Source organism: Aulostomus chinensis, chromosome 17 (assembly GCF_037954235.1).
Source record: "Aulostomus chinensis isolate RoL2024-O1b breed Wild chromosome 17, RoL_Achi_v1.0, whole genome shotgun sequence".
Lineage (NCBI taxonomy): Eukaryota > Metazoa > Chordata > Actinopteri > Syngnathiformes > Aulostomidae > Aulostomus > Aulostomus chinensis.
In genome coordinates, this window is record NC_141336.1 from 2,750,891 (window position 1) to 2,765,743 (window position 14,853).

General features: G+C 45.3%; 1 protein-coding gene across 15 annotated transcripts in view; it reads left to right on the forward strand.

The window, feature by feature from the left end:
* dctn1b (dynactin 1b) overlaps positions 1 to 14,853 on the forward strand; it is a 38,224-nt gene that overhangs the window by 6,528 nt on the left and 16,843 nt on the right. For 4 of the 15 annotated variants that reach the window (XM_086183688.1, XM_086183677.1, XM_086183679.1 and 1 more), the window contains exons 2-6: positions 3,523 to 3,774; positions 6,160 to 6,238; positions 6,940 to 6,971; positions 8,926 to 8,970; positions 13,607 to 13,624. In XM_086183688.1, the coding sequence (XP_086039814.1) occupies positions 3,547 to 3,774; positions 6,160 to 6,238; positions 6,940 to 6,971; positions 8,926 to 8,970; positions 13,607 to 13,624 (402 nt within the window). In that variant the 5' untranslated portion in view covers positions 3,523 to 3,546. Of the gene's footprint in view, positions 1 to 3,522; positions 3,775 to 6,159; positions 6,239 to 6,939; positions 6,972 to 8,925; positions 8,971 to 13,165; positions 13,625 to 14,853 lie in introns of those variants that run through there. The other 11 variants (XM_086183682.1, XM_086183684.1, XM_086183683.1 and 8 more) reach the window with 5 other exon arrangements.

The window sequence follows — 14,853 nt, forward strand, 5'->3', positions numbered from 1 at the left end:
AGGAGCATCACGCCGGTGACGTGGGTGAAATACAGCACTTGTTTGATGATGTTTGCACTGAAGCAGCCACCAGGAGAGTCGCTGAACATTCCTCCTCCTCCCCCTGAGTTCATGGTTTCGTGTTGAACAAATGGAACTAATCAGAGGAGGAAACTGACGGCTGAGCTTTAGGTTGTTACACCGAAACAACAGCCGACTACAGACGTCCATGACAGCTCCTCCTCCCCTGCGCATTCCTCTCCGTATTGTGACAGTGTTTTTCTTCATACGGTGTGAGGTAAAACCAGTGATGAAAGCCTGTGCTTGAGAAATATGAACGCTAAAGCCGTTAAGAACTGACACAATCTTGAAGCTTATGTTTCGATATCTTCTAAAATCTATGGTTTTATGATCATTAAAATTCTCCGTGATGACATCAGCGAGTTTAGAAACAAAACACTCTTTATGCCTCCACATTCCAATGTATACTTTAGCTAATGCCTCAGCCAGAGCAGTATGGAGAGCTGATTGTTAAACTCTCATACAAGCGCAGGTTAGCCAGATGTTTCGGAGACAGAAACATCGTCCCGCTCAGTGCCACCATCGGTCGGGTTAAACCGGACTACAAGAACTCAGCATTGTCCCACTTTTTACTGAGGTGGAATTGAAATGTTATGGTTATTTCATGATGTTGTTTTCAGTTTTTTATAACATTTTGCGAAGAAAAATTGTCACTGAAGTGTGGTTCCATAGATGGAAGGTTGCTGATTCAGAGACGGAAGTGTCTTTGAGCACGGCACTGATGTTCATTGATTGGAAAGAGCAGGTTGGCGTCTTGCGTGGCAGCCTAGTGTGTGAATTAGCACAACTTCTTAAGAGCGCGCCTGAGTCTGCAGGCTTGCCCACAGCTGTGTGAGGCTGCACAGCAGGGCTTTGAGCTAAATGCTAATGTTAGCATGCTCGTATCCAGGTCTGAAGGGGAAGCCGAGGCAAGAGAAGCCAAGAAAATTGCCAAACTTCTCACTTGATTTATTGCCCCAGTAAAATGTTCCTGTTGAGTTTATGGCCTCAGTAACTACTTTCATTTCTTCAGTACAACATGATGTTCATTATGTGTAGCTACTGAGTGACTGATGTTGCTGGAACGTGACTGAGGGCTGGGAACACTCCTACCTGAATGTGGTCAGTTCACGGTGCCGACAACAAATAAGAGGCTTCAAGGCAGTAAGGCACAAAGCAACACGTCCGCTCCAGTCTAGATGCTAACACCTTGGTGTTTAACGGAGATTTATTTGCTCCTCAGCACTAAAAAAAAGTGCTGTTAGTTTACCAGGTATCTGGTTATGAACCGAAGTCCTGGATAGTGTGAAAAGATTAATGAAAAGACACTGAAATCTCTTCAGCTTTTAGCCTCTCTGGGATGAATTCACCTTCAACATTTTCTGTATCTATTGCTAAGTCTTTCTATGAAAGGGCGGCTTGGTGGTGCAGTGGTCAGCGCTGTTGCCTACCAGCAAGAAGGTTCCGGGCTCGAGTCCCGGCTCGGGCACGGGGTCTTTCTGGGTGAGTCTCCATGTTCTCCCTGTTCCTGCTGGGTTCTCTCTGGTACTCCAGCTTCCTCCACAGTCCAAAGACATCAAGAGGGACCAGGTTAATCCAGACTCTAAATTGACCGTAGGCGTGGCTGGGAGAGCCAATGGTTGTCTGTCTCTATGTGTTGGCCCTGCCATGGACTGGTGACCTGTCCAGGGGGAAGGCTGCTGGGATAGGCTCCACCCCCACCACCCTGAACAGGAATAAGTGGAAGACGATGGATGGATGGTTTCTATGGAAGGATATTTATAGCTTATTACGCATGATCAAGAAATGAAAAAAGGGTTGTGCTTCATCATGAGGTGGATATAAAAGTTAAAGCAAATTTCCAAACCAAACCGATGATCCAATCAGACGTGTCAGCAGAGATCTCACAGTGGGATACGAGGGAGAGTCAGTGGATCGACATCGTCGTAGAAGCACGAGTGTCTGGACCGACAGATCCACGTGGTCACACTCAGAGATGTGTTGCTAGCATACAAATGTTAGCACGTCATCACACTGATGTCAAACACAACATGTAGCCAGTACCTGCCTCAACCAGTGCTCCCCCGACGTGATACCTCTCTGAAGAACTGGAAATCAGGCTGCTTTTTATGCAAAAGGTTCAAGCTTAGCAATGACTCTTCTTTGTAAGAGGGAGTTTATAAATGGTGTTGCCAAACATGGCTGCAGTTGTAGGAACCTGAATGCAGTCAGTTTGAACGTTCAGATGCCTTCATACTGCCCCTGACTGATGTAGGTTTTTGTTATTTAACCTTCAAGTGAAGCAGCAGTAAATGGGAGTAGTATGTTTCCAGCAGGCTGAAGGAGAGTACTCCGAGCATGTCCTCCCTCACAGTCATAATATCTGCTCCTCTGCTGAGTCACCATCACTTCTAGGACACCACATTGTAAATTGGGTTAGGCAGGTGATTTCATTACAAAGTACTGCCGTTTACCGATGAGTTCTCTCCACATCACCACTGAGTCACGAGCTGTCAGGTGATTGTTGCTGTGGAATTATCACAAAAATGTGGCTCCTCAGCTGGAAACCAGTTGTGTTTCAGTGTGCGGTGACATTTAGAGGAAACCGTATGAAGACAAGAGCAGAAGTTTTCACTGTTAGTGCAGTTCTGTGCAGCTCAGTGGACCTGAATCACACTCAAGCCAAAGTGTGCTGTGTCTTTTCCAATAATATCCAGGCAAGTGCAAGAAAACAACATGTAGACCTCCAACTATCGGGGCTGCTGGGAAGACTTCTGAGCACACGTTTGTCTCCTTCATTCAGTCGGCACCATTTTGGTTTAAAGAGTTTAAAGTAGTGATGCAGCTTCCTTTTATACGCCACTAAACAATTGTGAGTGGATAGTTGAAAAAGTACAGGAAGTGACATCATGACATAGCTCATCGTGTTTTGACTCACCACATCAAGGATTTGTCTTATATAGAATTCAGAGGAGGAGCTTTGAAACTAAAAAGAAAAAGTTTTGGCTGAGGAAGTGTTCTGGCTCTGGCCTCATCCTCTGGAGGGTTCACTCTCGCTCCCGAGGTGGCAGCTTGTGGTGTTGAATTGGTGCAGGCTGCCAGTCGAAGCCTTGCCGTCATGCTGGTCTTCATATTCTCTCACTTGGGTTGTGAACAAGCAAGTCGTCACGGCAACTGTATTTGTCTCTCTCAGTTATTGCTGCTTATTACCAGTACATTTGACAGTTACTAACAAACTATTGAAATGATATTTGAAACACATAAGGAGAAATTTCATGTCTGACATGACATCATTAAGAAACTTGTCACTGTTTTATAGAACTGAAATATATGTCTCATATCTCTCATGTTGTGATTTGGCACTGTATAAATAAAGATTGATTGATTGATCGATTGATACATGTTCGTGTCTCGTGAGTTGAAGCTGGAGCCCGAGAGTGTATTTCACTGGTCAAACCCTGTGTGTTTCCCTGTCCCTCCCAGACCACCAGCAGCGGCAGCAGCAGGATGAGCTCGGACGGGGGCGGGCGGCCCGTCAAGGTGGGCTCCCTTGTGGAGGTGATTGGGAAGGGGCAGCGTGGCACGGTGGCCTACATCGGCACCACCCTCTTCGCCTCTGGGAAATGGGTGGGTGTCATTCTGGACGAGGCCAAGGGCAAGAATGACGGCACAGTGCAGGGGAAGCGCTACTTCACCTGCGAGGAGAACCATGGGATATTTGTGAGACAGTCACAGGTAAAAACACAAGTTTTCTTGGAGGCAGTCTTGGTTTTCTCAGTACCTGAAGTACAGCAGTCAGTATTTTCGATCAGAAGGCTATTGTGGTCACCAGCTTTGAAATGTGGGATCGAGGATGCTGTCAGTGACGTAGGCTTTATTTTTAGCTGTTGCCATATTTCATAAGAAGCTATCAGGGTACAAATTCTTTTGTTCGTTGTTTTAAGAGCCTTTTCCTCAAATATGACACGGTAAAAAAATTGTATATTGCATACTTTTTTCCATGGAACAATACACAAATACAATATCACACATTTTCAAAGTTTTTCTCCATTCTAGAAACGGGTGATGTTGCAGTCATACCCTTCTGTCCCTTCTCTGTTATGAAGGGTTTGACTATGGGATGTTTTAGTTCTCCTTTCATTCACTGCAATGGGTACACGTGGGGTTGATATTTTCCTCTGCTGTCTGTGTGGTGCCAGCTCTGCTTCAGGCTGCCTGGATGGTAGAAAATCAGCTCTAAATGTCCCTCCCTGAAGACTTCCCTCATCTCACACTGTCCCACACACCAGCTACGGCAGCCTGGAGGCCACAGTTGAAAATATTACAACACAAAAACATAAACCTGGTAAAATGTCGGTGTGTGTTGTTGCTGATTATACCTTCATGGGCACCCAACAAACCCTCAGAGTGAATTTAGCCTCCATCATGTCCTCACTTATTAAACTGAGCTCTTCACATGAAAAACATGTTTCTGCAGGATAAAAAACATCAGCATTTCAAGGTTCAAAACAACAAAAAGTTGCTGTTAAATGTCTCAATAATCTCCAGTTATCCCCAAACAACAGAGCAGGTCTGCTCCACTTTAAAAGGCTGCATCTGAACCGCTGTTAGTCCCATTTCGCTTTGCCACGATGACGTATGGTTAGATTTATGCAACCAAACCCACAATAGTGTTGTAATCTCTTACATATGTTCTTTTTACAATGCATAATGTTCTGCACAATTAATCAAACATGTTTTTTGAGTTGCAACACCTCCACCGAGGTAATCTCAGCCGATGTAAAAACATGCCATTTTTCACAAATACAAACACAACTGTCCCTAAATTGAATCAGTCTGCAACCTTCCTCCAAGTGAGACCAAGACCGATGGTTTCGTGGTGTTGGTCTTCAACAGGCGCACAAACCCACGCCTCCGACAACTGACTGTGGTACAGTACTGGCCTTTATATCGGCAGGTCACGCCTGCCAGGTGGACGCTTTCAGAGTTGACTAATTGGAACGTATCTGCATTATGATTTATATTCACTTTAAAAAAATGTTGATGCCTTCAGAGCAGGCCAGACTCTCCACAGCTCTCATTTTCTGATAAACTTCTGATGGAGAAACATCGGTCACAGGAGTTTACGGTGCTCCGAGAGCTCCGGCTCCGGGTGTTAGCGGGGCCACAGACCCCATGCTGTGGTGAGAGACCTGGCTGTGGGAGACGGACGGGAGCTGGAGCCAGGACCTAGACGTCCGATCCAGGGGATTTTGGATGGGAAATGTTCCCCTGTGGCATGGATGCCTTGGACTTCATTTTTCTCTGTCCAGGTGATGACAGCACCTGCCTCACACCTTTCCTGATACTTTTGTGACTGACAGCCTCTTTTCATTTTCAAACTTGTGAAATGAGGTCATTTTTTTTACCTGGTTCTTCTCATTCATATAGACAGTGAAGAGGGTAAAGTCTCCTAAGACGGACATTCTGTAGTTCATCTTCAGAACGTTGTGGTTCGATACAGCTGTCAATCACATCACGCTGTCGTCTTTTCCTTATGAATCCACTTCCATTTTCCATTTGGGTTCAGGAAAAGTGGTTGGGAACAGATGATTGGAGGACCGGAGGGCAGCCATACACCCGCCCCGTGTGTGTGTGTGTGTGTGTGTGTGTGTGTGTGTGTGTGTGTGTGTGTGTGAGAGAGAGAGAGAGAGAGAGAGAGAGAGAGAGAGAAGTCAGAAGGGAGAATGAAGGCTCAATGATCGAACCAAGCCCAGTTGAGACTCACCACCATGATCTGGGTCCAGAAAACTAAGTAACAAAACAGGGACACCTAGTGGAGTGTAGGGGTCATCGCAGCGGATCAAGGCATCGTGAACACAGAAACACTTCCTGTCCTTCTTTAATGCTAACAGCGCTGAGCAGGTGCTGCTTGTGAGCTGCGATGCACCAGAATTGAAGAGGTTTGGCGTCACTAATCCATGTCATTGTATCTCTCACCTGGCTGACACTCACTTCCCCTGCAGTCCAGCTGTAAAAGGTTACCATGGTGATGAGAAAATGTCTGCTATTAGAATCAGCATCAATAAGCAAGTCAGTTGTTTTTGTGTTGTAAGTTCTGACTGTCTGTCACTGTCTTAGATCCAACTGGTTGAGGACGGGGCAGACACGACGTCCCCAGAGACACCTGAGCCCAGCACCACCAAGGTGCCCAAGCGAGGTAGACACACACCCTCACACACACCCCTTATTCTTTCCTGACTGGCTTTGTATTCTGTAGGTGTCCTGCTGGTAAAGAAAGGAGATTTGCTCAGACAAAGTGGTATTTGAAAGCAAACACAAAAAGCTAAGTCGAAAAAGTTCAGCAAAAGGTCAGCACGCAGGGACACACGGGCTTTTCAAATTCAGAATAGTAGCTATGCATGAGGGACAGTCTGGGCAGGATGGACCAGTAGGCGCAGGGTTTACGTGCTCTTGAGCAAGGCGCTGTACGCCTACCTGCTCACCCACTGTGGTATGAAGCTCCTTCAGTGAGTCACTGAACAAATTGGCCCTGCACTGCAGCTTTGTTTGATTTGTCCTGCAACTGCTGAAGGAAACAGCAGGTTTCAGAGTAGGTGACTACCACATGTCCCCTGGCTACTTGTTAGCAGCAGAGACTTCAGCCAGTCTGAGTCAGCATCAGAGCAGAAGCACACCAACACATACATACACACGATTTGACACCCCCAAACATAGTAGCTGTTTCAGATGGTACCTGGCAACCGTGTGAAAACGAGGTTCCATCTCACACTGCGTCTTACAGCCGTTGTTCAGGGTTGAGCATGTGGTGAGAAGACAATCAGTGTTGAATGGACTGTTTTACTGTTCCATCAGGGTTCTGCAGTTCTTGCATCAAAAGATCTTTGTTTTTCTTCTCAGACATCCTGGAGACGGCCAAGTCCACCAAACTGGTGAGTCAGAGAGCGTCGGTCAGGTTAGACCCTCCATGTTCGGCCAGCTCAAGAGTTGAGCCCTGCAACTACTTCTGGATCCTCCGGTCTACATTAGAAAGTAATCAACCTATCAGAACTGCTGTCCAACTGCTCTTCTGCTACCCATCAACAATGTAGCTCCTGATTGGATCTCCTAGCTGATGATGCTACCGGCAATACAGCGTAGTAGAAAACAGCATGAAGTTTAACGTCAGTAGAATAAACCCAGCTGTTAGCGCAGCTGTTGCAGAAACTCTAACCACAATTAAACAAGGACAGGATGGTGAACTAGCTAAGTTGTCTCTCCAGAAAAGACATGTGCCACTCTTCTGACTGGATTTGTCACGTGATGGCGTTACAAGTTTTGTCATGCTGATTGGCTGAGGGAGCTTGTCACTCAAGGCAGATACGCCTCGCACAGGTTGTAGAGAGCAGGGGATCCCGTCGTAACTGCAGAGCTCAACTCTTCTTCTTCTGAGTTTGTAAGACAGGGATGGTGATGCCAGGCTTCGCTGACACCGAGGTCTGACCTGCAGAAGCAGTTATGGAAGCACTAACACTCACTTACACGTGTATAAATACTGCATAAACACACTGTCTGTGTTAACTGAAATAAACTTGGAGTTCCTGTTGACGATTGGAAGATAAAACTACCTGCATGTCCTTCCATCAGAGCCGGAGGCAAGTGAGTCGGTCAAAAACCTGCTTTTCACAATGTTTGTCAGTTGCAAACGAGTCTGAAGATGTGTGTAATGAGTGTATGAATTGTATTTTTACAATGTCGAAAGAAGTATTTGTGGAATATATTTTCCATTGATTTGATGGATCAATCTCAAAATTCGATTTCCTCCGATATTTACTTGTTATGTCTGTATTGTCTGTGATGCTGAAGGGAGAAGTGCTGGGTTTTGGCAGTGTAGAAGTACTACTTTCAATACAAAGTCTTGGTAAACATAAACTTGAGTAGCAGTAACTATAATAACACAACTACATTTGTACACAACTGCATATTAATGGGGAGGAAAGCACGAGGGAGAAGCACTGCTGCACTGTAGAATCAGTAACGTTCGTTCCTTTTATTCCAACTCCAAATTGTGTTCCTCCTTAAACATTTATCCTAATATGTGATTTATACCAGAAGTGATTTTACCTTGTCTGATTGTGCTAAACATATCCAGATCCAGGGGTTGTGTTCTTATTTGACCAGCAGAGGGCGATGTTTACTTACTAGTCAATTACAATCAATAGCCGAGTGTGGAGACACAGGCTGGTTATTTCCAACTGAAACAGATTGAGATTTGTGTAATTTAAGATAGATTGGGTCTAAAGTGAATGATATCAGCTGTGTGTTGACACCTGCCCCTACCTGAGCTGCTCATGATGCAGGGCAACTTTATTTCAAATAAATGACAAGGAATTAGACTTGGCAGGTTTGCTGCTCTGCTCTAATGTTTTAGACTTCTTGCTCAAATCCAAATCCTGTAATTACTAAAGGTTAAATTTGCATTTCAGAACTTCTGTAGGTATAAAAGCATTTTACCCTTTTTGAAGATGATAAACATCTTTTGTAGCCTCCACAGCCAATCTTTGGAATTATTCCACCTCAAATTTAAGTTTGCGTGTTGTCTTTTTGGATAGAAGATTACTGGGCAAGTGAGTCGATCAAAAACCTGCTTTTCAACTTGATTGCAATTAAATTGAATTGGAAGCACCAGTCATTTAGATGTGTGTGTGTGTGTGTGTGTGTGTGTGTGTGTGTGTGTGTGTGTGTGTGTGTGTGTGTGTGTATTTATTGAGGACCAGTGGTTGGAGAGCTCGACAGTCCCCATCACTTCCAGCATGCCACTGACAATCCTAACCTTTAAACTTCACCCTCCCTACCTTCCTACCTTCCTTCACTTCCTTCCTTTCCTTTTTTCCTTTGACCACGCAGCGAGGAGTGAAGCCCAAAAAGGTGGTGCATGTTTCTCTAACCTCGGTACTGTGCTAATGTTACAGCGACTGCGGTAACCGTGGTAACCGTAGCTCTGAATGGCCTCGCTGCTGCATGACAACAAGGCTTCAAGCCTCATTTCCCCGTGGTTCCCCACAGCTTGCCACGCCGCCATATGTTGTCTTGTTACCAGTCTGCTTTGAGTTCATGTGAGAGTGAATGAAGGAGAAAAGTACATCCATGTCCTTCATATGAACATGCCTCACCCACTTCCTGTCACCTGACCATACTCTCTGCTCTGGTCTATTTTGCATTTGTAGCATTTGAGGTGTCATCTTGCCTTGCTTTCTGCGTAATAAGAAGCATGTAAGTTACTGTGTAATAAAACACAGAAAAGTATGACAATTGACCATCAGTACTGCGACAGCGTCTTTGTAGTGTCAGCGATTTCACAGGCACAATACTTTTAGAGACAGCTGGAGGTTTGGGAGGTTTTGTCACGCGTGTTTTCCCTGGTGTTCAGTCCAGTTCAGTCTTCTGGTCGCAGGAATTTAAACCCTTCCAAGGCCACCTGACATCTGAGTAAAATGAATGGCTTCATCTGAGTATTTTTCCATGAAAAAGGGGGGATTTCAGTGCCAGAATGAGCCTGAGTCCTTCCTCTTTCTGCTTCTACTTTTTCTTCTTGAACTTTATTAATAGGTTTTCCTGAAAATACACACACAAACACTGAAGCACTGATTCCTCCTCCTCATCCTGAAACCCCCAAATATTAAGAACTTAGAGGGAGGCAAGAAAATAATAGCTTCTATTCTTTTGAAGAAACGGATCTCTTCTGTAAAAGACAGAACAAGATTGAATATAAATGGGGAAGAGACACCCATAAGTTTCTGATTCTGATCGGAACTTGGAGTTTTTCTTTGACTTAACTCTGTTCTGTCAGATCAGCTGAGGAAATAACAGACCAGCTGAGGAAATAACAGATCAGATGAGGAAATAACAGATCAGATGAGGAAATAACAGATCAGAAGAGGAAATAACAGATCAGCTGAGGAAATAACAGACCAGCTGAGGAAATAACAGACCAGCTGAGGAAATAACAGATCAGATGAGGAAATAACAGATCAGATGAGGAAATAACAGACCAGCTGAGGAAATAACAGACCAGCTGAGGAAATAACAGATCAGATGAGGAAATGACAGATCAGCTTAGGAAATAACAGATCAGATGAGGAAATAACAGACCAGCTGAGGAAATAACAGATCAGATGAGGAAATAACAGATCAGATGAGGAAATAACAGATCAGATGAGGAAATGACAGATCAGCTTAGGAAATAACAGATCAGATGAGGAAATAACAGATCTGTTCAGTGTTGACTCACCTCAGTTTAGTGTAGGTTTTGTTGGGTAAAAGGTAAATCTGGGGTTTTATCCGACATCAGCCTGTTAGGCTTCATTTTTCTGTCGCACCCCAGCCCGACTGTCCGGTTATCACCCAGCGAGTGTGTGAGACTGACCAGGAACTGACATTTATTCTGATTCGGATGCCTGAGATGGCAACAGGGAATTCTTACGTGAATCTTTGACATGCTTGCGTCTTCCGCCTGAGACACTGCGGTCGACTCACAGCAGCTGGGACTTCTTTGCTGTAAAGGTCTTTCCCCTGGTATCATTCAGCTGGTTCAGTTTTGATCAGGCCACTTCAGGGCATCAAAATATCCAGTTTGAAAACATTCAACAGCACACCATCATTGGCATTCATCTCAAGGATGCTCTTTAGCAGTGAGGTCATCCATGCAGACATTCCTCCGCTGTGCTGCCTGGAAAATGTCAGATGTGACTGAGGTTAAATCAGCCGCCGTCCCACCTGCAGTGAATAGATCTCCTGTCAGCTCGGCTCTGCTCTATCGTCCTCTGAGCTGCGTCCTCCTGCTCCTCAGCGGGCGGCTGAACGACATCACTAGCTGAGTGGATCCAGGACACCCGGATCTGCAGTCCAGATTGAACCCAGTGGGTGCAAAATGTGACGTAGTTTCAATATTAGAAAACACAGGGAAATGAAAATTTATCTTCCCTGCTTACATGATGGGTCCAACTCAGAGCTGGCAGAAATATACCTGTGGACATTAACCTCATGAATAAGGAAACCTAATGAGGAGGAATGAAGTACTCTGTAAATAAAGAAAGTGCTTTTTAGATTAAATCAAATGAACACATCGCCTTTTTAGGAAATACATTTATTGTCCATTGTCCCCAGAGCCAGACAAGGAGACAAATCCCCTTCTCTCCTCTGTGCTGCTGAGACCTGCCAACTGCTAGTTAGCTTAGCACAATGAATGGAAGTGGATGTCAAATGTAACCCAATACCATCCATCCATCCATCCATCCATCCATCCATCCATCCATCCATTGTCTTCCACTTATTCCTGTTAAGGGTGGAGCCTATCCCAGCAGCCTTCCCCCTGGACAGGTCACCAGTCCATGGCAGGGCCAACACATAGAGACAGACAACCATTGGCTCTCCCAGTCACACCTACGGTCAATTTAGAGTCTGGATTAACCTGGTCCCTCTTGATGTCTTTGGACTGTGGAGGAAGCTGGAGTACCAGAGAGAACCCAGCAGGAACAGGGAGAACATGGAGACTCACACAGAAAGACCCCGTGCTGCAGCCGTTCTCTATTTTTTGAATCGTGGTTCTGTTTAGAAATAACATGTGGTAGTTTGTTCAGGTTGTTTTGCTGAAACCAGCCAATTGCATTTGTTTCGCTTTATACGGAGCTTCTGACCAATAATGGCTTCAGATAAGCACAATAGGAAAAAAAATAATACAAAATTATCCTGAAGGATGTTGATAAGTTGCGCTCAATCACCATGAGGTAGAAATATGAGATCCGATGTACTTAGGAATACGTTTTTCTGGTTGTGAATGATTGTAAAATCCAACTATTTCAACATTCATGTCATTTTGTGAGATTGTTGTGCGTTTTATGTAGCAGCTGGTTGGAGGTTTGTCACACACACGACACATGCTGGTCTGTTGCCGGGGCAGAACAGTGAGTGTGCAGGGTGATGCTGCTGTGGCAGTGATTGTACCCACATTTGTGCTGCTGAAGCCTGCAGACCAGTGACCCCAGAGGCAGCCGTGCACCCCGGGTTTGCTGGGAAAGCAGGAACATGATACGTCTCCACCCATCCGACCGTCCTCTCTCACTCCATCACTTCAGAAGTGGATGCTCTCTTGGTGCAGCACTTCGTGTGTGTGGCGGAGAGATGTTTAATATTTCAGCAGAACAGATTTCTCTCTGCTGCTGTGTAATGGATACGCATAAACAGTTTTTCTCTCCAGAAGTCCTGCTGCCTTATCTGTCGTTTAATAAATCAAATCTTTATCATTATTATTATATCATATCGAGCCACCATCCTCCATGAGTGTCACTGCAGTATTCTGACATCATTTCTACCCATTTTCATGCCCATGATGCAAAAAGTATTTTGAGTTTAAAGCTCTCAGCTAATCAGAGTATCCCCATCGAATTAATCCTCTTACACCTCTCCGTCTTCCTGCTGAGCTGTTGGTGCAGAGAAAGATTAGTGAAGCTGAGGGAGATATCATCGCTGCTCGGAGGGCTCATGGCTATTTAGGAATAAAAAGGTCAATAAATGTGCCTTTCAGACAAAAAATTTTGTTTAACATAAGCCGTGCTACCTCTGAAGCTCCCATTTTGTTTGTCCTCTGACAGAGTTTGAACCTATTTTCTCCTCCTTGTTTGTCTTTTATTAAAACACCCTAAAAGCGTGCAATAAAGGACAGAAAAAAACCACAATATATAAATGACATCTGTTAGATAACTTAAGAAAGCCGACCACTTGTAGCGTTTCTCCCTGTGTTTGCCAGCCACATCCTACCGAGCCCAGAGGAGGGATCTGCGAGCGTTGCTAGGTGACAGGGGAGGTTTGCATCAGTGCTACTTCTCATTCTCCCCTCTTACCAGCCCCGCCCTACTGGCTCTCCCATCGTCTCTGTCCATCCTCAATCACCGTTCCACAGACCAAACACCGTGTCCCCCGTCCCTCCCTCCCTGACAGTGGTAGCGGCGGTGATGAGTGGGTGAGCATCAGCCAGCGAGCAGAGGGAGGGGAGAGGGCACAGTGATGTAATGCAGGAGTGGAGCACTGGCTGGGCTGACAAATCACAATGAGCAGAAGGGGGAGGGGGAGACAAAGGGGGGAGGAGGGTTAGAAGAGGAAGGTTATGGGAGGCGAGGCGTCTCCTGTGAACTGAAGCAGGTTGGAGGCTCCTCACGTTAGCAAGATGCCAGGCTCCTAATCCGAGCAGAAAGGAAAGGGAGGTACCGGCCGAGGGCTCGGATTATGAGAGAAACAGGGAAGGAGGACATAAAGGAGGACGACAACGGGAGGAAGGGACGGACAGAGACGGGGAGGGGGAGTCCGGGAAAAAAATTGCCGCGGCCATTTGCACCACTGCAGCTTCCCCAGCCTGAGTGGATCTGAGCGGCTGCCTGTCTGACTGTTTGTCGGCTTTAACTGTCTGTCTGTCCTGAACCTCTCGACTCTGTGGATCAAGCATCTTTGCCTGTTTTATCACCTGTGTGTGTGTGTTTCTCTGTGACTTTTGTGTGTGTGTGTGTCTTCTTCTCCTGCAAATATGATGAGACAGACTCCTGCACCTCGAAAGGTACAGAACTGCACATCTGTTGGGATGTTGTTCCATTTTTCATCCATGTTTTGTAGGCAGAGCTGCTGCAGAGGTCATGCTTGGATTTAAGCCTCATTATTTCATGCAAATCGACAGTTTGTCCTCTCCAATGTGATGTGTGAAGGGGCCTCATCATCGTTTTATGCTCTTTATATTCCCCCACTCGTACTGATAATGTCTAATACAAGCGCTGTTTGCAAAGTTATTTCCTGCTTATTCTTGTGTCTTGTGCTCCTCAGTGCTGTCGCTCTGTTCAGGGATGTAGTTTTATCTGTCTTCATCATGCACAAACATTTTATCAGCTCAGTGATTTTAGCCTTCGTGGAGGCTCCAATGATTTCACTCATGCAAATGTAGGAGAGAAGCTGGCGTGATTTTAGAGCAACCCGTTTTACAGCACAACACTTTGGCTTAAGAGGCTGTCAGCTCTTATTTGGTACAGCTGTTAGCTCGGGCTAATTTCTGCTGAATGGTCTCGCTCTAATCCAATAAAGAGCGAAAACTATCCAACGCGATGCTCAAGCTGCAGCTGAGAGCGAGGAGGAGGAAAGTGTGGGGTTTAGATGATGTTGATGAGGGATTACTGTTGCACAAACTTGAGTTAAATTGTGGTTTTGTTTCTCTGGAGCAGACGATGCTTTCTGCTGTAGTTTAATCACCGGCTTTCACAGCAGATATTTGGACTTGTCAGAGGAGGAAGTGCACACAAAAAAACGGTGTTCTGGTTCCTGCAGTTGAGTGTTTGGGCTTCACTGCGTTCTCTGTGCTCGGTGAAAATCTGGTTTTGATAGGTGGTCCTACGAGCCGGATTTGTGACATCACAAACGCTGGATCTTGATCCAAATTTGATTACACACGTGTATAAGATGGATGTTTAAAGCCTCCAGTGCACAAACCTGATTAGGGCAATCGCTACCTTGTAAACAGCACCCTAACCAGAATAAGGTCGTTGTTGGAGTAAGCAATAATCAGATTAAGACACGTGGATTATTCTCACGTTAGTCACATTATTAAAGCACGTTGCAGACATGTATAATCACACGATGAAGTCCTACCGGAGTTGCCGCAGCGTTTATCTGACCTGTACGACGGTCAAAATGCCGTACGAAGCAGCTGTTAGTGGAAAACCGACACAGATAACCTACTGATGTGATGAGGGCACTTACGCCCTGAAAATATTCAAACATCGATAGATTGTGAATTAATCT